The sequence below is a fragment of the Paramisgurnus dabryanus genome, chromosome 24 (genome assembly GCF_030506205.2).
Source record: "Paramisgurnus dabryanus chromosome 24, PD_genome_1.1, whole genome shotgun sequence".
NCBI classification, from domain to species: Eukaryota; Metazoa; Chordata; class Actinopteri; order Cypriniformes; family Cobitidae; genus Paramisgurnus; species Paramisgurnus dabryanus.
This window is the reverse complement of record NC_133360.1, coordinates 8,849,956-8,872,989: the sequence shown is the minus strand read 5'-3', so window position 1 is coordinate 8,872,989 and position 23,034 is coordinate 8,849,956. Positions and strand designations below refer to the sequence as shown.

The following is a 23,034-nucleotide window of genomic DNA, read 5'->3' as shown; positions in this document are numbered from 1 at the left end:
TATGATGTTACTGCTGAAGCCATAGACATTATATACATAGACGCCTCATAGACAGACACTTACGGTACATTCACACGATATGATTGGCTGACGCACGCGTTGCCGCTTGAAAAGTTGAGAAATGTTCAACTTCTGACGCGGTTTCGACGGATCCACAATTTAGTTCGCCAACGCTTGACGTCACCCATTAAAAGTGAATGTCACGCGTTGGCGAACTGAATTGTGGATCCGTCTGCGCTGTGTCAGTGCCGTTGCTCACGGCAGAAGTTGAACATTTCTCAACTTTTCAAGCGGCAACGCGTGCGTCAGCCAATCATATCGCCTTATCCAAATAACCTCGGCAGAGCCAGCCAATTACGTTTATGGAAGACCGTAGCTTGTGTTGCGGCCACAGTGATTGGCTGTTGGCCACGCTTCAGACAAGCCTTCCGTTAAGCGTTAACGCTTACGCCCCGTGTGAATGTACCATTAGGGTGGCCATTTGTGCCGGTTCCACCGGACACGTCCCAAACATGCTTTCAGGTGCGTTCCCGGGAAGTCGCGTTGGTCGACCGGATACGTCATCAAGGTTTAATATTTCGGGTTCAATTTCAGAAAAGCAACCATTACATTTCAAGGTAAGAATGAAACTACAATGATTGTATGTCTTAAAAGAAATAAATCTTAATTTTCTGATGTATTTTAACTGAAATGTGAGAACCTCAATGACGTATGCGGTCGAGCAACGCGACTTGCGGAGAATGCACCCGAAAACATGTTCGGGACGTGTCCGGCGGAACTGGCACGGATGGCCACCCTACTGACACTGCCTATTGGAGCTGACGTATAAGTGCGGCCGCCATCTTGGATGGGTCCCGAGTGCGCCCCCCCCTGCATTTATTTTTACTAAGGAAGGTGTATCCCCAACTACAATAATCATAACTCCCTGAATTTTTACCGTAGTGTAAGGAGACTAGGGATGCACCGAATCCAGATTTTTTAGGTTCGGCCGAATCCCGAATCCACCGTTTAAGATTCGGCCGAATCCGAAACCGAATACCGAATCCTACTCGCATCCTTATTCCATTAACACAGTAAAACACATTAATGAAGTAAACAACGTCCACAGCAGTGTATTTTTCATTTTATTTAATTTTAACTGTACATTATGCCAGGATGACAAGTTGGAAAAACTATTTTGACAATTACCATAAGCCTATGCATAATGAAAGCGATGCGTTGCGACACGCTCGTTTTTACAATAAGCAAGCAGCTCCGCGCTGAAAACTATATTTAACTTTGAGTGAGAAGCTCCGCTCGTCAATGTCAGGTTTCACACGGCCGTCCAATTACAGTGGAGGAGGGGCGGGAGATTACCACAGCAACCAACCGGCTCACAGCTGAAGCATCACAGCTACCAAGCGCTCGGCTGAAAAACAGCTGGAATTTGGCGTCCTCAAGGCGTTTTCAGCTGTGTTTAAAAGTTTTGGTGTGTCCAGCCCCTAAGGCTCACCGAAAGAAAAAGCTCATCTCCACGTCAGCACCCGATGTGTGTAATCAACGGCCACGTTACGTCGACCAGCGTAGCGCAAGCCTAGGGTTCGGTTCGGTGGAAAAAAAATCTAGGATTCGGCCGAATCCGAACCCCGTCAAAAAGCCCAGTATTCGGCCGAATCCGAATCCGAATCCTGGATTCGGTGCATCCCTAAAGGAGACCCAACCAATATGGCGGCGACGCTGGATTACATTCCAGCACATCATTATAATGTCTATGGCTGAAACCACCTATATCCAATAATTTAATTTTACAGTGGAAATCACTCACCACGCCCACTCGTAAATATGCCACGATACTGAAGCAAAGTCGTATGTTATTTCCTGTTCAATGTAACGTTTTGAAAATCTCATTACAGGTATTTTAACGTTTGCTTTAAATATACAAAGGTTGCTCAAAGAAAAGATACCAGGTATGTATTTTCACAGTCCTAAGGGGTTGCTAGGGCATAGCTAGGTGTTCTGCATGGTTGCAAGGGTTGCCAAGTCTTAATCATTTTTATGGTCACTACTAGGTATGGGGCTAGTCTTCATTGTATACATCCATAGAGTTTTTACACTCTTGGGTTCTTCCAAGCCATGGTAAAGTTAAATATGGAAATTTTCTAGAGCAACATAACCAACCAACAGTTGGTTTGTTCATACTTTACACAAGCCCACATTTTCAGTGTGTGTAAAGAATCATTATATCATTGTTTTATTAAAAAACATAATTATGCTTATAAAAGTTCACCTCTGCTCAACCAGCCTACATGTTAGTCCGCAGCCACAAACGCTTGGGGTCGAGTTACATGTTAAATATAACTTAGGGATTTTTTTAAACCTGTAAATATGAGCAATGTTAAAAGTTAAGACCCCTAATATAGAAAGACGAGCATGTCTGGGCGATATGCAAGGAAGTGGGCGGGCATTGTTGTGGGGTAAAGTATGAGCTGTCTGTCTCTCTCTCTCGCCCACGTGCTCTCCCCCAATTGGGCAGTGAAGGTCACTGGAGGTGGTCTCACATTGCGCCAGACATAGGGGGACTAATAAGCACCCATGTGTGTTGGCGCATATGCGTGTAAATTCCTGTCACCTAATCTGTAGTTAAAACCCCAACCAGTAATCCATTTCACACCTCAGGTTGTTTTGTGACATTCCTAATCCTAAAACGTGCCAACTTAATCCTGCCAAATAAAGACACATGTTTTAACATCGCTGTGGTAATCGTAGACGCGTCAATCAGGGTACATTTGTGTTTGGGTGTTTTGTTTTATACAAGTGTGCACTCTAACATGCTCTCAATAAAAGGTCAATACAACACAAATATGCAAGTATTTAAAGGGGACATACCATGAAAATTTTACTTTTTTATAAGTGCTATAATTGGCTCCCCAGTGCTTTTATCAACCTAGAAAATGTGAAAAAGATCAACCCTGTAAATTAGTTTTGGTAAACCATTCTCCACAAGCATTTGAAAAAATTGTTCATTGAAGTTTGGCTCCCTTGTGATGTCAGAATTAATCTGCACTATCCAATCACGGCACTGCTGTTTAGGACAGAGATCAGATCATTGGTATGTTAAATGACACACCGAAAACGGCACATTTTTGCACACACCTACAAAGTGACAATTTTAACATGTTATAATAAATTATCTATATGATATTTTGAGCTAAAACTTCACATACGTACTCTGGAGACACCAAAGATTTATTTGACATCTTAAAACGTCTTGTGAAATGTCCCCTCTAAGGTAAATGATGAACAACTGTGTGGCTTTTTAAGAAGGGGTTTGCTATATATAGTGATCAGATTTGACGCTAGATAAAAAATCCCCTATAAGCTTAATGTCGAAGGATGGGTCCAAGCCATATCTGTCAGAAAATGGTCCCTAGATTTGGTACTAATTTGAACTCTTTAGGTGCAGAGGTGTAATTTTCTAAAGAGGTCCGCCCAACGACAGCTTAGGACCATTTTTTGACCATTTTTTTTTCGAACAGTGTAGGGACTAATGTGCACTTGCAATGCCCTCCTTGAAACACCCCGCCCACTTTTTGTCTAAAGTCTCAAAATACAGTAGTTTAGTTATCTATCTATCTATCTATCTATCTATCTATCTATCTATCTATCTATCTATCATGCTTTTATGTAGCTATTTAGGGCTGTCAAAAGACTAATCACGATTAATCGCATAAAAATATATAGATAGATATATAAAGATATATTTTATATTATAAAAATAAATAAATAAATATACCTATCTATCTATCTATCATGCTTTTATGTAGCTATTTAGGGCTGTCAAAAGATTAATCACGATTAATCGAATAAAAATATATAGATAGATATATAAAGATATATTTTATATTATAAAAATGAATACATAAATATACCTATCTATCTATCTATCTATCTATCTATCTATCTATCTATCATGCTTTTATGTAGCTATAGGGCTGTCAAACGATTAATCGCGATTAATCGCATATAAAAGAAAAGTTTTTTGCATAATTTATGTTTGTGCACTGTGTGTAATAATTATATATATAAATACACACGTTAATGTTTGTATTAAAGAAATATATATTATATGTTGATTTTTATATTATATTAATATAATATTTATATTATATTAAGTTTTATATTATAAAAATAAAAAAAAAATATTGTATTTGTTTTCTTAAATTCATAAATGTGTGTATTTATATATCAATAATATATACACACACAGTACACACACACACACATATATTATGCAAACACAAACTTTTTTTGTATGTGATTAATCGCGATTAATCGTTTGCCAGCCCTAATATTTAGCTAAATAAAAGCATGATAGATAGATAGATAGATAGATAGATAGATAGATAGATAGATAGATAGATAGATAGATAGATAGATAGATAGATAGATAGATAGATAGATAGATAGATAGATAGATAGATTTTTATTTCACCATGCATTATTTGAAACTCTTTCAGACAAGTTTACAAAAGCATTACAGACAGATCTGTCTCCTAGGTGTTAAAACTCATTTTAAATAATTAAATCCTGTATGCGAGTGTGAAGTTTCATGCTAAAGAAGGAAGAAAGAGGATTTTCTGAGTAACTGTCAGCTTAACCATTAAAAACCACAAACCCACGCATACCCTGTCAACAGCCTCACCCTGTAATGGCAACACCCACTCTGAGCAAGGGCCCCTATACACACACACACACACATATATACACAAACAAGATGTATTGGTACGTCACAAAGCCTATCTATCTATATGTGTGTGTGTGTGTATATGTGGGTGGCCAAGTGTATGTGGGCATGTTTAAGTAGGAAGACATGCATAGTTTGACGTGCATATAGGCTTAGAAAATTAGAGGAATCTTACTTTTTTATCACAACTCCTTTTGTCAGGTCTTATTTATAGTCAAGCGAACAAGCACAAACATATACAGTAGCATTCCAGCTGGTTTGGACCTCTTATTTATGTTTACATTTATGCATTTGGCAGAAACTTTTATCTTGTATCAAGCTATTATGGATTAAACGCATGACCTGTGCGGTGCTTGAACCAATTGACCTACAGAAACGGACAATAATATGTTATCCCAGTATATGAACAGCCGAAGTATGATTGACAGGCCAACTGTGAATACGATACATTCTCTTGGTATTCAAGGATCCCATAACTCAAAAGATTTGTTGTCGCTGGAAAGATGCCACCACACATCATTTATATCACACCAAGTGGAAAGTAACTTGCTTTGTTTTGAGGGAGAGAGCAACATAAAAGAGAAAATGACGGCACCCACCACGCACTTCCTCCCAGGAGCTGTTTGGCTATGCCCAGCCTCCTACCCAAAATAGCTCAAGATGCTGAGACAGATGGGAGGCTGTTGATGTGGCCCTCCATCCAAACATCCGGTTTTGATTACATTTCATTTTAAAGGTTGATATAGCTGCAGTACGCACATTTTTTTGTGCTATCTACAGAGGAAAATATCTTATATCCGGGATGGTATAAAAAAATAGATTCTGCTGTGCTGTTAGTTTGTGGGTTTTTTCAAGCTGTAATTTTACTGCAAAAATGAGAGGTGATGCAAAAATGCTGTCCACCATGAATTTGAGTCTGTCGCTGTGTTTGATGGGATTTTGTCACCTGTGAGGGTGGGTGTGGGAGTGAATATCCTGAGGTGTTTACTGTCTCGTAGACAGTGTTACAGACAAGTTGTGATGCAATGTATAGTCCACACTCTCTAGGCTTTAATCTAAGATGCCTTTTTTACAGACTTGTTCACTTGACAATTCGTACGTAGTGCAGAGACTACTAAATAAACATTCACTAAATTACTATTATAAAATGAAATATTTTTGTAGATGTAGTTTACGAAACATATAACTTGATCTTGTGGGAATTTTTAAAGGCGGGGTGTGTGATTTTTGAAAAACACTGAAAAAGGAAGTCGAGCTGACTACCAAAACACACTTGTTGCCAATCAGCAGTAAGGGGCGTGTATACTAACCTCCATCATTGCCTGGGTTGCGTATGTGTGGGGCGGGTCTATCAAAAGAAGGTCCAGATTCTATTGGGGTAGGGGCGTGGTTGTTTAGGTGATTTTAAATGTCAACATTGGCTTTCAGAGATCATGCACCCCGCCTTTAAATGGACACTCCACTTTTTTGAAAATACGCTCATTTTCCAGCTCCCCTAGAGTTAAACATTAGATTTTTCCGGGTCTGGCGCTAGCTTAGTTTAGCATAATTCATTGAATCTGATTGGACCATTAGCGTTGCGCTAAAAATAACCTATGAATTTTCGATATTTTTCCTATTGAAAACTATTTTATTAGTATTATAAAATGATGATAAACACAACAATGATACCCACCCACCCCTAAATCCAACATCACAGGGGCTAAAGCAAATCATAGTCCGTCGTGCGTAAAAACCTTTTTCGCAAAATTTGTAAAAACGTACAAATCGAATGGTCTTGCGCAATTCCATAAGATTGTGTTGGTGTTATTTTGTTGATACTGTAATTTAGTAAATTCATAATGTGTATAACATGAGTATATAAATTGTTACCATAAAATGAAACATCAGATGATTTGACCATTAGCATTGCGCTAAAAATAACCTACGAATTTTCGATATTTTTCCTATTGAAAACTATTTTATTAGTATTATAAAATGATGATAAACACAACAATGATACCCACCCACCGCTAAATCCAACATCACAGGGGCTAAAGCAAATCATAGTCCGTCGTGCGTAAAAACCTTTTTCGCAAAATGTGTAAAAACGTACAAATCTAAGGGTGTTGCGCATTCCATAAGATTGTGTTGGTGTTATTTTGTGGATACTGTAATTTTACAAATTCATAATGTCTATAACATGGGTATATAAATTGTTACCATAACATGAAACATCAGATGATTGGACCATTAGCATTGCGCTAAAAATGTCCTATGAATTTTCAATATTTTTCCTATTTTATTAGTATTATAAAATGATTATAAAAACAACAATGATATCCACCCACCCCTAAATCCAACATCACAGGGGCTTAAATAAATCGTAGTCCGTCGTGCGTAAAAACATTTTTTCGCAAAATTTGCGCAAAAGACGTATGAACCCTGCTAAATACAATAATACAAATACAAATTCTCATGATTTCCATTACAAATATCATCACTCTTTATCATTAAAAACAATAGAAATTTGCTTTATGTAGTTTTTTTTTAGTCTTATTCCAGTAGGATTTAAAGGGATAGTTCACCCAAAAATAAAAATACATTTTGTTATGAACCTGTATAAATGTCTTTGTTTTGATGAACACGAAGGAAGGTATTTTGGGAAATGTTTGTAAACAAACCGCTCGTGGACCCCATTTACTTCCATAGTATTATTTTTTCCTACTATGGAAGTTAATGGGGCTTATGATCGGTTTGGTTAAACATTCCCCAAAATATCTTCCTTCGTGTTTATCAAAACAAAGACATTTATACAGGTTTATAACAACATGAGAGTGAGAAAATGATGACAGAATTTTGATTTTTGGGTGAACTATCCCTTTAACGGTGTTTTGTTGGTTCCCATTCTCCAGATAAAATCCCAGAACCCAACACATTACCAGCAGAAACCACTATAGTTACCAATTAAACCAATGCAATTCCCATTATAACCCTTACATCCGTTCGAATTTCTGTAATTGTTTTTATTGTGTCTTTTTTTAAAAAAATATCTTTCGTCTCCCACTTAAGTTATAAAGTCAAACGGGTTTTAACGTCACGAAAGTGAGTTAATAGCAACGATGAGCGGCTTTACATTGTCAATGAACCGTACAGGAACTCCTTTAAAAACTCTCCTTTCGCACATGTTGTGTGGTTCGTCCGTCTGAAAAAGAAAAGCACAGAATAACCAATTAAATTTTTCAATATGTCATGAATGTGCGTATCAGTCAGGTCTCCCCGAGCAGCAGCATCACCGCCCGCGCGCGCTCTCGCGCTCTCGGTATTCCGTCCCACGCGCTCAGCGCCGCCCACACGAGGATTTGCGTCAAGCCGGCGCGTGGGAGTGAGAGAGCAATGCAGCTTACATCGGAATATCCCAGCAGAAGAGAGAGAGATAGAGAGAGAAAGAGTATGTGTGAGAGAGAGACTGCACCGATGAGCGTTCAACGGACTTTCTCTCCAGCGCGAGAGGCGGAGCGCAGCCCCGAGACGACGGCGAGCAACGGGAACAGTCGCGCGCACCAGCTGCGGAAGAGAGGTGAGCGATAATATAAACATTGCATGTTAAAAACATCACAGAAGTTCTCGTGTTGTTTATTTATTTATCTGTGTGTTGCTAATATGTTGAGTTTTTATCTGGTGGATGGGAACCAATGAAACACCGTTACTGGAATAAGACCCAAAACACACTACATAAAGAAATGTTGTATTGGTTTTAAATGTTAAAAAACAGCAGATAGCTCATATTGGTATTTGTAATGGGAACGATTAGACTTTGTATTAGAGCATTCAGAAGAGAAGTGTGCACTTTTAAAGTTTTTAAAATTTGATCTGGTTGACTTTAAAGTCGGAATATCTGCATTGCTTGCATTCATTGATGTTGTCAGATGCATGTGAGGCACTACATTTCATGTAGCCTACGTGTGCAGGTTGCTACGTGTTTATGCCTGTATGGAGAGTAATTTCCTATTTTAATAAACGGTTGTGTCTGCAAGATTATAGACGTGTGCAATAAAATACGATCCTTCTTTGGAAGTTGCAGTATAAGTAGTTGTTAGCAATGGCGATGTAATAACCAAATATGCAAGATTTGAACAAAAGTCGTTGGATTGTGAATATATATTAATGGTGTCTTGTTTAAGGATCTGGTCTGGTGGTGATGATAATGTTTTGAGTTTAAACTTTGCAAAATGTGATGCAGGAGCTATTATCAATGTGCATGGCACTCAACCCCAGATTGCACTAGGGGTACTGTCCTGGTACAGTGCATTAGATTAAATTTACATTTATTTATTTACCAGATGTTTTTTTCCACAGTGAATTACAAATGAGAGAGCATTTAACATTTTTATCAGACTACATTCATATTTTGCCTTTTGTCATTTAATTGATGCCTTTAACTAAACTAATTTAGGTAGATTGACTTTACTCTGGTAACACTGTGGGTGTCTTGGGGAGTTTTTTCCTTGCTATGCCACCTTTGCCTCATTGAGGGGTTTGTAAGGGCTTTTTTAAATGCTGCTTTGGAAAGATTTGTGTCTCGCAAGTGCTATACAAACAAACTGAATTAAATGGTAACCCTTTCAAAACATTGATAACGTCTACATACACCCACATAATGCGATTATATATATTGAGATTTTGTAAATATTGCGATTACCCTTCGTCTCATGCAAATACAACTCTTCAATCAAAATAATGGCATGTAAGTTATACACTTTAATCGCATTTATACTAGTGCTGTCAAAAGATTAATCGTGATTAATCGCATACAAAATAAAAGTTTGTTTTTGCATAATATATGTTTGTGTATATATATATATATATATATATATATATATATATATATATATATATATATATATATATATATATATATATATATATATATATATATATATATACAAAATAATGACACACAATACACACATAAGTATATAATGCAAACACAAGCTTTTATTTTATGTGCGATTAATCGCGATTAATCTTTTGAGAGTCCTAATTTAACTGAAGTGCGCATGTGTTTTCAGCTTGACCTTTAATCGCATTTATACTAGTGCTGTTAAAAGATTACTCGTGATTAATCGCATACAAAATAAAAGTTTGTTTTAGTTTTTTTGTTTTTGTATATATAAATACACACACATGCATGTATGTATGTATTTAAGAAACATTTACATGTATATATATTTATTTAGATTTTAATATATTTTATATGATATATAAGTAATATAATATAAAAATAATATTTTACATTATATAAAAATAAAATGAAAAATACATAAATAACATGCGTAATATATATATATATATATATATATATATATATAACTTAATAAATACAAACAATAGACACATAAATATATTATGCAAACTTTTATTTTGTGCGATTAATCGCGATTAATCTTTTGACAGTCCTAATTTAAATGAAGTGAGCATGTGTTTTTGGTATTCACCTTAAGTGCGATTTTTCGCAAGTTTTCCCATCTTACTGCGAATAAGTCCTCAGTGTGATTGTTGGAAATAATCACATTATTGGTTAGGGCTGGGCAAAAAAAAAGATTTTTCGATTAATCGTTTTCCCCTCGTGGTCGATTCAAAATCAATTCTCACATGCCATGAATCAATATTTTTTCCATTTTTTTCCACAAACATTGACCGTAAGATTAAAGTTAATCTAATTACTAGTCTTCTCCACTAGATGTTACCCTTTTTGTGCCTTACACCTTGTTACTAAGGAGCGAGAGGCGAGCCTGTCATTCATTCATTCAGTCTAATATATTATAATATAATATTCTGTATAATCTATATTCATTGAGTTGAATCGAGAATCGAGTATAAAAACCGAGTCGAGAATCGTAATAAAAAATCGGACCAAGAATTTAAATCAAACCGATAGCTTGTGAATCGATATCGAATCGATCTGGAACATCTGAATCGATACTCAGCCCTATTATTGGTGTACATGTAAACGTAGTCATTGACTCGACCAATGGTGAGATTACCTGTTTGGTTATTACTATTTTTTGGAATTACCTTTTAGTGCAAAAATTTGATCCTGTCTGTAAAATCTCGGTTTATTCAGTTTAATCTTTGACATGACCTTAGTCAATATTGAAGATTTCAAGGTTATATTTTCCCAAAAACACCAAAAATGACTTAAGCTGGATTTTCACAGACAACGGTGCAAATTACAAAAAAATATATAGATGCCAAGAATGTTTTACTTGATTTTACGGTATTAAGTTCTTACTGTATTGTTGTGTGTTTGCATGTGTGTAGCCATGTCGGTACTGTTGCCACGTTCTTTGGGGGAGCTCCAACTGTACAGAATCCTGCAGAAGGCCAACCTGCTGTGCTACTACGAAGCCTTTATCCAGCAGGGCGGCGACGATGTCCAGCAGCTCTGTGAGGCCGGCGAGGAAGAGTTCCTCGAGATCATGGCCCTCGTCGGAATGGCGACCAAACCTCTCCACGTCCGACGACTCCAAAAAGCCCTACGCGATTGGGTGACCAACCCTTCCCTCTTCAACCAACCGTTGACATCTCTACCTGTTTGCAGTATACCGGTTTACAAGCTCCCCGAAAGTTCACCGGGGGTACAACAGAACCAACTCACAGTACCCAGGGCGTTGTTACCCACAAGCCCCAGTCCGGCGAGGCTGGATATCAGCAGAGACGGGACACCGGGGTGTTCTCCGCTACAAGGGGCTAGCGAGGGTCGCTTCTGGGGGAGCGAGAGCGAGCACAGTCTATCTCCATCCGGAGCATGTTCCCCGTGTTCTCCACACGACGCCCTCGACGCTCTCGACGCAGCCGCCGTCCAGTGCGTGACGGACTGCGTCGAGAGACTAGCCCAAACGTTGCCCAAAAGTGACCCCGCTGAGGTCAAAGAGCACGTCCGTGCCAACAAGAAGCTTAGCAAGATGATCGGCCACATCTGTGAGATGAGCGAAGACGATCCGCAGAAAGAGGCGGAGGTTCGGAAGTACAGCGCCATCTATGGGAGGTTCGATTCGAAACGGAGAGACGGCCGACAACTTACGATGCACGAGGTTTGTATTTATTGTGAATGTGCGAGTGTGCGTTGTGGTGTCTTTAATAATTACAATGCGTACAATCTGACTCTCTTTTTTTTAATGTGTAGCTAACAGTAAATGAGGCGTCTGCTCAGCTATGCATGAAAGATTTATCACTGCTAAGCCGAAGAGACGAACTTTTCTCACTAGCTAGGCAGATTTCACGCGAAGTCACCTACAAATACACCCGCAGGAGCAACAGGTGAGACACAAACTTTTGGTGATGTCACCTCTTAAAATTTACTTCCATAAAGTTTGTGTACGAACTTTTTCATGTAAACTGCAATTTTTTTCTTTAATGTTGCCCTCTTTGATATATTTGGTCTTTAAATGTATGTTGCTTGCGACTTTTCTTACGTCTTTTTACGTTGTTTTTATCTTAGTGTAAATAAAAACCCCAAATTTGTCTTTCTTTTAGGTCTCACTGCGGCGAAGAGGAGGAACCGTCTCCCAAGAGAATCAAATCCGAAGTGAGTTTCCTAAATTCAGTTCACATTCATAATCCTTACCGCTGCAACAGATTGCTTTATTTTCCGGAGACGGCACGCTTCAGCCTTGCAATCATTTTCAAGCTCCAGGTGGTTTCTCAAGAGCTCTTTATTAGTTTTTCCGGTCTTGTTGTGATATGCCACCTCTTTGCCTTTGCGTCTAAATCGGAGGCGTGATTTTGTGTCGCTCTGTTAATAATCTCCGGTGTATAATTAACGTCATGATTCACTCCGAAATGATGCCTTCACGACGTTTCTCCCGTGAGTTTGCCTCAAGGTGAACATCCAAAAGTAAATGATGCTGCTGTTTCTCCATCTCTATGGAGCTATGAGTCAACAAGACTCTGTTGTTCTGCGTGATCAGATTTCAGCTTGTTGGATAAAAACACACACACACACACAGGCAGAGAACTACACGGTGGACTCGAATATAATTTTTTTTAATCATCCTGTGGGTGTGTGCAGAATTACCCACGCCGGCGCTGTGCCTGTCTCTGCCTGAGTCTAACGTCATACGTGGACACACGCAAACACCACACACACACAAGTAGTGACCTCAGAGGAAAATCTGGAGGTGGTTAATGGGCGACAAGAGGTGACAATTTGTTCAGAGGTGACGAAGTCTGATCTGATACAGTGACAACAGTTAAAAAAGGCTGGAAACTACCATAGCAAATAATTGTTTACGTTATTAATGTTTTTAAACATTGGGGTCACTGGGATACAAGGTCCTATATACAAAAATCCGTTACCTAAATCTAAACTACTACTAAAATTTATTTTTAAAAATCACTTTGACTTTTACTTAAAGGGACACTCCACTTTTTTTGCAAATATGCTCATTTTCCAGCTCCCCTAGAGTTAAACATTTGATTTTTAAATTTTTTTGAATCCATTCAGCTGATCTTAGGGTCTGTCTGTACCACTTTTAGCATAGCTTAGCATAATTCATTGATTATTACGCCAGAATGAGAGTATAGTTCCTAGCCATCTCTGCCTAGAAAATCGCAACTTTTAACTTTTAATCTTAGTACACGATGTAACTACAGAAGAGTCAAGTTTAAATAGAAAAGATATCGAAACTCTTTGGTTATTTTTGAGCACGATGCTAATGGTCTAATCAGATTCAATGAATTATGCTAAGCTAAGCTTAAAGTGGTACCGCCAGACCCAGAGATCAGCTGAATGGATTCCAAAACTTTAAAAATCAAATGTTTAACTCTAGGGGAGCTGAAAAATTAGAATATTTAAAAAAAAACTGGAGTGTCCTTTAGCTAAAGTGTTATTTTAAGGAGTATATATGTGTGCAATTAAGGAGTTCAAATGCAAAACCCATGACATGTTTGTTTGTAATTAAATTTTTTTTGAGTCTCTTATGTTTAGATTCAGTAATTTCACTTTGATGGCATTGAAATGCCTTATTTTTAAAAATGTCACGTCATTTTAGTGGTATTTAACACATTTTTGTATTTCACTGCAAAACCCTCTAAGTGCCATTCATGCTTTTTTGGCAAAAACCTCTACTAAAACTTCTTTGGACAAAACTTAATAAATAGTTGCAAAATCACTAAAGATGCAAACATTGCAAATGGGTCAGTGACAAAAACGGTTTGGCAGGATGAAAAATGTTAAAATATATATAAAAAAAACCTCGTTTTAAAAGCATCACGTATATTTCAATGCACATAGTGTATTTATGTTGATTTTATGCAATAAAAAATTACAGCTACACTGTTTTTTATGAAAGTTAGACTGAATGGACCCAAAAATGTCAAATGGTGTAACCACCAATTGTGCCAAAGAATAAGAAATATTAAATATTTGATCTACCTAGATGGCATATAACCATAATCAAAAAAATAAAATCATCACACGAAAACACATTTTATTAGAGTTATTTCTAAATGTAAATTTTTATGCGTTTTTGTAATATTTGTCCGGACATATGCTGAAAACAGCTTTGTTTTCTAAATAATCTTTGACAAATGATGTAAAAATGTATGTCAAAAAACCATATACTACACTAGATGATAATATTTTCCACATTTTTTATGAATATATTTACATTTTAATAAAAAAAACTAGTTACACCAATTGACACAGACCGGTTACACCACATTGACATTTTTGCAATTATCCCCCAAATATTCTGTCAAAATGAAGTTATAGACGGTTTCAGCAGTAACAACATAAACAAGCGGCTGTCTTGGTCCGCACGTAACTTCCGGTAAACTCGGCTTATATTAAGTAACAACAAAGTTCTTTAAACGTAGTTTATTTATATAACAAGCAAAAAACAACAGATTACCTAGGAAACCAAAACATTTGTTATTCTCGACGAGACTTTTGTTCAAGAGATCAGTTTAGCAACTAGTCAGACCATTAAAAAAATTAAAGAAACCGGATGTAAAGTTCGGATCCAGACGTGTATCTCGTCAGCGCACGTGCGTCCGATGAAACCGTCTATACCAGAAATTTTAGACTTGGACCTCAAAAAAAGAGAATGTATGCAAGTAATCTGCAAATTTATTTTGAAATTTTAACCATTTTATATTTAATTAAACCATATGGACACAAAAAATTTGCATCACGTCATTGACCCAAATGATAAAGTCCGAATGTAAAAATGAAGAAACTGAACCAGACATTAGGGGGCACTGATCCATGTCAATGCCACATTCGTGTTGTATTCAGGTCCAAGTACTCACAAGGTACCCAAGTATGATCCATGGTCGTTTCGTTTGATGAATGTTTAATATGTGCCGAGAGCATTCGGTTAATATCATCTCATTTTTAACAAAGGTGCCGTTAAGTGGCTTTTGCATCAGAGCTGACTGCTACATCATTATCCTCATTTTACATATAGTACAGTAGCATACTGTTTAAGAGTTGGAAAATTATGTGAAACTAAATTTAATCAGTTTTTAATCGAACAAACATTGATAACAACATAAAAAAAAGTGTAGCTGCGAAAGGAGATTCAGTCGAGCTCTGATTTACCTTCACAGTCACTGTCGGCCTTGCAGATGATTCACTTTGTACCGACAGATTTTCCAAACTGTGCAAATGTCAAGTGGCACCAGAGACACAAATAGATGAAGCCATCATTGAGATATTAAACTCTGTCACTTCAGCCTGTGTTAGATTCTCATGATCTCATTCCTCGGTTAGGATGGTGTCTACGATCTGCAGGAGGCCCTGCACGTTCTTCACACGCGACAGGAGACGGTGAGAGAGCAGCTCGCAATCGCCAAATCGAAGGGAGAGGAGTCGATCAGACAAAGTCTACAGGTAGTGACATCTATGAACTGTAAATCACTTTTTTTTTGTTATCTGTGTGAAAAAGACTCAAACAATTTTGTTTGACTGCTTCAAAATGGTTTGAACTTTAAATGCTGCTTGTTAAAGGGACACTCCAATTTTTTTGAAAATATGCTAATTTTCCAGCTCCCCTAGAGTTAAATATTTGATTCTTATCTGATCTCTGGGTCTGGTGGTACCACTTTTAGCATAGCTTACCATAACCCATTGAATCTGATTAGACCGTTAGCATCGCGCTAAAAAATAACCAAAGAGTTTAGATATTTTTCCTATTTAAAACTTGACTCTTCTGAAGTTACATCATGTACTAAGACCGACAGAAAATTAAAAGTTGTAATTTTCTAGGCAGATAGAGTCAGAAGAGTCAAGTTTTAAATAGGAAAAAATCAAAACTCTCTATTTTTTGTGCGATGCTAAAGGTCTAATCAGATTTAATGGATTATGCTAAGCTATGCTAAAAGTGCTAGCGCCAGACCTGGAGATCAGCTGAATGGATTCCAAAATGGTAAAAATCAAATGTTTTAATCTAGGGGAGCTGGAAAATGAGCATATTAAAAAAAAAAGTGTAGTTTCCCTTTAAATATTATTTGAAAACAATGTCTGAAAAGTTTGTTTCAACGTAGTTTGAACTTTGTTTGTCTAAAAATAGTTACTTTAAACATTTGTTCCAAAGTTTTGTTTTAAGTTAAAAGTGTTTAAAAGTTTGTTTCAAAATAGTTTGAAGCACTTCTTAAAAAAACATTGGTTGACATTTAAAAAGTTGAAAATGTTCACTGTAAAAATATTCCGTAGAAATTACAATGTTATTACAGCTGGGTTGCCGGTAATTTACTGTAGATTTAAATTGATGTTATTTACTGGCAAGAGTTTGTTAAAAGTTAAATAAATTTTAAATATTAACAAGTCTTTATGTTTACAGAATAAAACTATACAATAACAGCCTCATGCAAAGCATTCTGGGAACCAGAAATCATCATCAACCTTTTTCTGTTTTTTGCTTCAGATTTTGTTTCCCAGAATATTTTGCTTGATGCTGTTTTTTTTAGTTTTACTCTGTAAAGACAAAGACTTGTAAATGTTTAATGTTCATTTAACTTTAAACAAAATGTTGCCAGTAAAAAAACATACATTTAAATCCACGGTAAATTACCGGCAACCCAGCTGCAATTTCTACGGATTTTTTTTACAGTGTTTGTTTGCAAATAAACGAAAACAAAAGTACGCACATCAACCTCACATGGGTGCTTGACTAAAAATAATCCCAGCCCAATTTCAGAAAAATCAGCACACCAAAAATATAAAAAGTGTATTTGCTGTCGATGAAGAGCCTGCGAGCTCGAAACGTCACACGTCATTCGCAAGTCTTATTAAATACATTTTTTGAGCTTTGTTGTGCCCACTTTACTTATACTTTTGCTTATGCTTGCAAATATTGAAATATATTTTAGGTTTAGGAAGTGCATTTACAATTTTTCCAAAATGTTCCAATTTTCCAATGTTCCAAGTTTGTATTTAAAATTCGGAAACGGCATTTAGTTCACACTCAGCATTTTTGTATGCAGGTTCAACTTGATTCTCTATTGGCCAAGCAGGTGGAGCTCCTGCGGGACGCTGCGATCCAGGAGAGACTGAAATCTTTGGATTGGCGGATTCCTACGGCGGCTCTGAAATATCTCACTCCCACACCTCAACACTGCAACAGCGGACTCTCACATGTCTCCGGTACGTTACTCCTTCCTCTCCATCTGCAATGGCCTCCTGCTAGTCTACAATCGGTTGATTAAAAGTAAATGCATGCTTATATAATGTATAACATGTCACATATGTTCTCTTGTAGCTTAGTTAGTATTACCAATGCAAATGTCATGGGTTTGATTCCCAAGAATTGATTGAATGCACTATAAGTCACTTTGGATTAAAGCATCTGCCAAATGCATAAATGTTAATGTGATTAAATGCAGGTGAAAGACCCTTAAATCTGCGTTTGACTGACGTTCCACTCGGCAGACAGCTGGCCAATGAGCTGAAGCGACATCACAAACAGATCACAGAGGAAAGACACAACCAACAAACCTCAGACGAGAGGAAAACAGCGACCACAGGTTAGTGCCCACAAACAGCTACACTGATATAAAGAACCTACATCGTACAGCAATATCTTTTTAAAGCCTGTTGGTAAGTGCAAAACATAATATGCAATGAGCATATTTAATTATTATATTCAAAGAGAATATACAGGAAATTTGTATGCGGTATTAAAAAAAAAAATTTAGCATCTAAAGTGCTGTCAAGTATTTAGTGTGAGCTCATTTTACACTTGAGCAATAGCAGGAAACCTGCAGGATCTCTTATGAAATGAAATTTCTAATTATAGTCTAATGACATCAGGACTTCGGCCTCTTTGTGTTTGTTTAGTGCCAAGAGAGGTCAACACTAAATATTGACTTAAATATTAAGTATTTTTATTCAGAAAATTGTGGTTTTCTTTATAATTCGTAAATATTTCCTGTATTTTCTTAATAAAGAGAGCAAAAAATAAATATGGATGGTCATTGAAACTTCTGCTCCTGGTGGGCTAAGACGTACAATACTGTATATGGTAAAATACTCCATTCATAATTATATATAAAAGCCAAAGTAGCCAAAATTAGGTTTCTTAGCAGGCAGCATAATGTTGCCACCTACTTTCTGGAACAGCTTTTGTGTGCACACATGATGCCTTAAAGGGATAGTTCACCCAAAAATGAAAATTCTGCCATTATTTACTCACCGTCATGTATAAACATCTTTGTTGTGAACACAAAGAAACATATTTGTACTTGCACAGAAAGCTGGAGCACCATTTGTTTCAATAGTAGGAAAGAAAGATCCTATGGCAGTCAATGGTTACAGGTTTGCAACAACTTAAAGGATACGTCCATTTTCTTAAAAAAAAATCCAGATCATTTTCTCACCACCATGTCATCCAAAATGTTAATGTCTTTCTTTGTTCAGTCGAGAAGAAATTATGTTTTTTGAGGAAAACATTCCAGGATTTTTTTCATTTTAATGGACTTTAATGGACCCCAACACTTAACAGTTTTAATGCAGTTTAAAATTGCAGTTTCAAAGGACTCTAAACGATCTCAAACGAGGCATAAGGGTCTTATCTAGCAAAACGATTGTCTTTTTGTCAAAAAAAATTAAAAATATGCACTTTTAAACCACAACTTATCGTCTTCCTCTGGTCCTGTGACGCGCCAGCACGACCTCACATAATAGATCATTACGTCAAGAGGTCATGGATGACGTATGCGAAACTACGCGCCCAGTGTTTACAAGTGTGGAGAAAGAGGACCGTTCCGACGTGGAATGATACTAATTAATGTCTTTGTGTCAGTTTATTGTTTAAAATGGTCGAAAAATTTGCGTTTCATATATGTAACACGTGACCTTTCGACGACATTACGCTATTACGTGAGGTCGCGCTGGCTGGTCACACAGCCAGAGGAAAAAGAGAAGTTGTAGGTTAAAAGTGCATATTTTTATTTTTATTGCAAAAAATGACAATCGTTACGCTAGATAAGACCCTAATGCATCGTTTGGGATCGCTTAGAATCCTTTGAAACTGCAATTTTAAACTGCATTAAAACTAATAAGTGTTGGGGTCCATTAAAGTCCATTAAAATTAGAAAAATTCTAAAATGTTTTCCTCAAAAAAAATTAATTTTTTCTCGATTGAACAAAAAAACAGATATCGACATTTTGAAAGACACGGTGGTGACTAAATTATCTGGATTTTTTTTAAGAAAATGGACTAATTCTTTAAGAGTGAATAAATGGTGACAGAATTTTCAATTTTGTGTGAACTATCCCTTTAAAATGCTGTCTAGGTAGGGAAAGCATATAACTGCATTGAGAACCTTACGCAGATGTAGGCAGATGTATTTGCGTGCATATCGTGCACAAGTTTATCTGAATATCATCCTTAATACGTCAAAACAAAGCACTTTTCGTAATGTATGCAATCTTTCATGCAAATGTTATCTGTGAAGGTAGGACTTTCTCTCTGAAACTCCTACCTGCCCATCCACACTGTGTTAGAGCTGTGCGAGTAGGTGAGGATTTAGTCGACTCTTTGACGTACTGGGTTTTTTCTTTCACCACACTGTGGGTAGGACCTGATGTCAGTCAGAGTAATTTACTGATCGTCTTTTGAACGCGCCTGATTTGAATATCTGCAATATGCGTTATAACATCTGTATTCCTGTCTATGCCCTCTTTGGTAATTTCTGACACTAAAAAGTACCCGGCCGAATTTTGTTTTTTACTGGCAATGTCTTAAATATTGATCAATACGATCAGATTGAGAATGAAGTTGGATTTTTTCAATCTTTGTTAAAAGCACCCAACGCAATTTAAGACGTATAAATTAAAACCTGTGAAATTATCTCACAAATAAATCAAAGTGGATTCAGGCACAAACTTTTATCACTTTTCTTTGCATGTAAATATTTAATAAAAAAAAATATTTCAGACTTTGGGAAAGGGGAAATGTGTGCTTTCCAGACCTTTCATATTTCAAATTCTAAACATATCTTGAAATATAATGCAGAACTGCAAAAAAAAAAATGAATATGCAGACATGTATTTAATATCTGTTTCCTTTCAATCACAGAAAATGGGTCATCTCAAAAGGAGCCCAGCCTTTTGGACAAGACCATCAAATCAGAACCTGAAGACTCCAGATAACATCTTCAACCTCTCACACTGTAAAAAGTGAAAGTTGGATCTACTTAAAAAAATTACTTTTTAAAAAAATACTATTTAAAAAAAAATCGCAATGAAACGGAAGTAGCGATCATCTTATTTTTACGATTTAAAAAATCGCAATTAAACGGAAGTAGCGATCATCTTATTTTTACTAAAAAAAAAAATCGCAATGAAACGGAAGTAGCGATCATCTTATTTTTACGATTTAAAAAATCGCAATTAAACGGAAGTAGCGATCATCTTATTTTTACTAAAAAAAAAAATCGCAATTAAACGGAAGTAGCGATCATCTTATTTTTATTATTAAAAAAATCGCAATGAAACGGAAGTAGCGATCATCTTATTTTTACTATTTAAAAAAACTCAATCAAACGGAAGTAGCGATCATCTTATTTTTACTATTTAAAAAAAAAATCGCAATTAAACGGAAGCAGCGATCATCTTATTTTCCTCGTCGCGAGGTATAACCAAGTGTAACAGCTTCTGAAATTAGAAAAAATGTAGGGCGGGACTTTTCAGGGCGGGAAATTGTCCAACGAGAACTGATTGGATCGTTGGAAGTTGGGTCATGTTGCTATTTGCTATAGCCTGTGACCGGAAGTAAAGAAAGATTGTTTCCAGGAGATTAGCGTTTTTATTAAAGATTATAAGGGCACCCAATTATTTTTTTTTTAAATGAAGCTCACAGATAAGTTATTTGTAAAAAAAAAACACATTATTCCAAAAAAATGAAAGTTTTTAATTTCATTAAATTGACTTTAAAGGTGTAGCAGAGGATTTTCTCGAATTTTATAAAAGAACCGCCTTCTCCACTTTTTAAAAAAATGCAATTGCGCAACACTCCTGATTGACAACTAGGAGGACCAATAGTCTAGATGATCCACCCGAAGAAAAAAAATCCTCCGCAATACCTTAAAGCTTTATCAATATTTTACTTAAAGTGAGAAAATTTAAGTAAAAAAATCTATTCTTTTAGGAGTTACCAATTGAAGTATTTTTTTTAAATTAATCCAACTTTCACTTTTTACAGCGTAAAACTTGTGTTTTGTTTTCTCAGTGGATATCTAGTATTAAAACTGTGTGGCCTTACAAAATGTAAATGCCTATAGATTTATTTTCATTTTATTTTTAAAAATTATTTAAAATTTTAGAAGAAGAAAAAAAACGCGCAAAAGTCTTGCAGTCTGTGTGCACACAAAAAACTTACAAGAGCGTAATTGTGACTATATCAGTTTGTAAATAATCTTATTTTACTGCATGTTTTATTTTTAAACTATTTTTATTTAACATATAAGCACTCTGCGACTGAAGCACAACTTGAGGTTTTTAGTTTTTGTTGAGAATTTTAAGAGGTATCGTTCCTCACCAATGGTATTTGATGACATTCATCTGTTCGTATTGATTTGTCAGTGAAGATGTGAAGTTCATTGAAGAATAATAAATATGTAGGCTTAGCTTTTTCTCGACTTCGTGATTGCGTCACTAAAAAGTGTACTAATTGTGTGACCAACTTTAGCTTTTATCAACAGACAAAATTCATAGATTGTGTATCTCGCTGTCATGAGATGTTAAATGTTTTGATGTGACTGCAGTAAACGTTTGTAAATGTTTTGATCACACATTAATGTTTTGTCTGTTATATGCGCTAGTCTGTTGTTGATGTAGTACTGGTCTGTTTACTAAACGCATCTTTCACCGTTTTTGTATGTTGTCTTTGTGAAATTCTCGTACAATAAAACCAAACTGAAGAAATGGGCTTCAAGAATTGTTTTTCAACACATTAAACCTAATATTTGTCTAATTTATGATGTCTAAAAAGAAACTTTATTCGGTGCAGTTTATGTGCACTGCAAAAAATTATTTTCAAAAAAAAAAAATTCTGAGTATTTTTGTCTTGTTTTCAGTAAAAATATCTAAAAATTCTTAAATTAAGATGCTTTCTTGATTAGCAAAACTACCCAAGAAAATAAGTTGAGTTTATAGACAAAAAATATCAAATTTAAGTGATTTTGTGCATAAAACAAGCAAAAAAATCTGCCAATGGGGTAAGCAAAAAAATCTTAAACATTTTGACACTAAATTCAAGAAAAATTAAAGAAAAATTTGCTTACCCCATTGGCAGATTTTTTTTTGTTTGTTTTATGCACAAAATCACTTACATTTTATATTTTTGGACTAAAAACTAAGAATTTTTTTCTTGAAAATGATTTTTTTTGCAGTGTGGGGAAGATATTTGCATTTTTTATTAAAGATTATGAAGACACATGAACTTTTAAAAAATAAGTTCACAGATAAGAAAAAATATAAATATAAAATACCAAAAAAATACAACATTATTCAAAAAAATAAAAGCTTTTTAATTTCAATTTCATTGTGACTTTAGCTTAATCAACCAAAGTTTTTCATTTAAAGTAAGAAAATTTAAGTTGATTAAGTAAAAATTAAATTATTTTAGGGGTCTTTTTTAAGTTAATCCAACTTTCACTTTTACAGCATAAAACTTGTGTTTTGTTTTCTTTATTCGCTGCAGTTTATTTTTATTTGGTTTCACCATAAAATAGCATTGAAACATTGCAATGAAACTTGTAAGTTCCTACCAAAAAAAGTCTTAAGCGAGATAAAATGCAAAACTTATTACAGATCAGTTTAC

The 23,034-nt window shown here is 35.9% G+C and overlaps 1 protein-coding gene across 2 annotated transcripts; it reads left to right on the top strand.

Annotated features, from left to right (window-relative positions):
• The first annotated feature begins 8,048 nt into the window (after positions 1-8,048).
• Positions 8,049-22,127, top strand: nab1a (NGFI-A binding protein 1a (EGR1 binding protein 1)). 2 transcript variants are annotated; one of them, XM_065244619.1, is made up of 8 exons: positions 8,049-8,282; positions 11,027-11,799; positions 11,892-12,025; positions 12,242-12,293; positions 15,483-15,602; positions 17,225-17,354; positions 17,594-17,734; positions 20,290-22,127. In XM_065244619.1, exons 1-8 carry the CDS (start codon positions 8,099-8,101, stop codon positions 20,361-20,363), a joined length of 1,608 nt encoding a protein of 535 aa, XP_065100691.1. In that variant the 5' UTR covers positions 8,049-8,098; the 3' UTR covers positions 20,364-22,127. The 2 variants fall into 2 exon arrangements, with proteins under 2 accessions (XP_065100691.1, XP_065100690.1); XM_065244618.1 differs by having other exon boundaries at positions 8,050-8,282; positions 17,195-17,354.
• Positions 22,128-23,034: the final 907 nt, after the last annotated feature.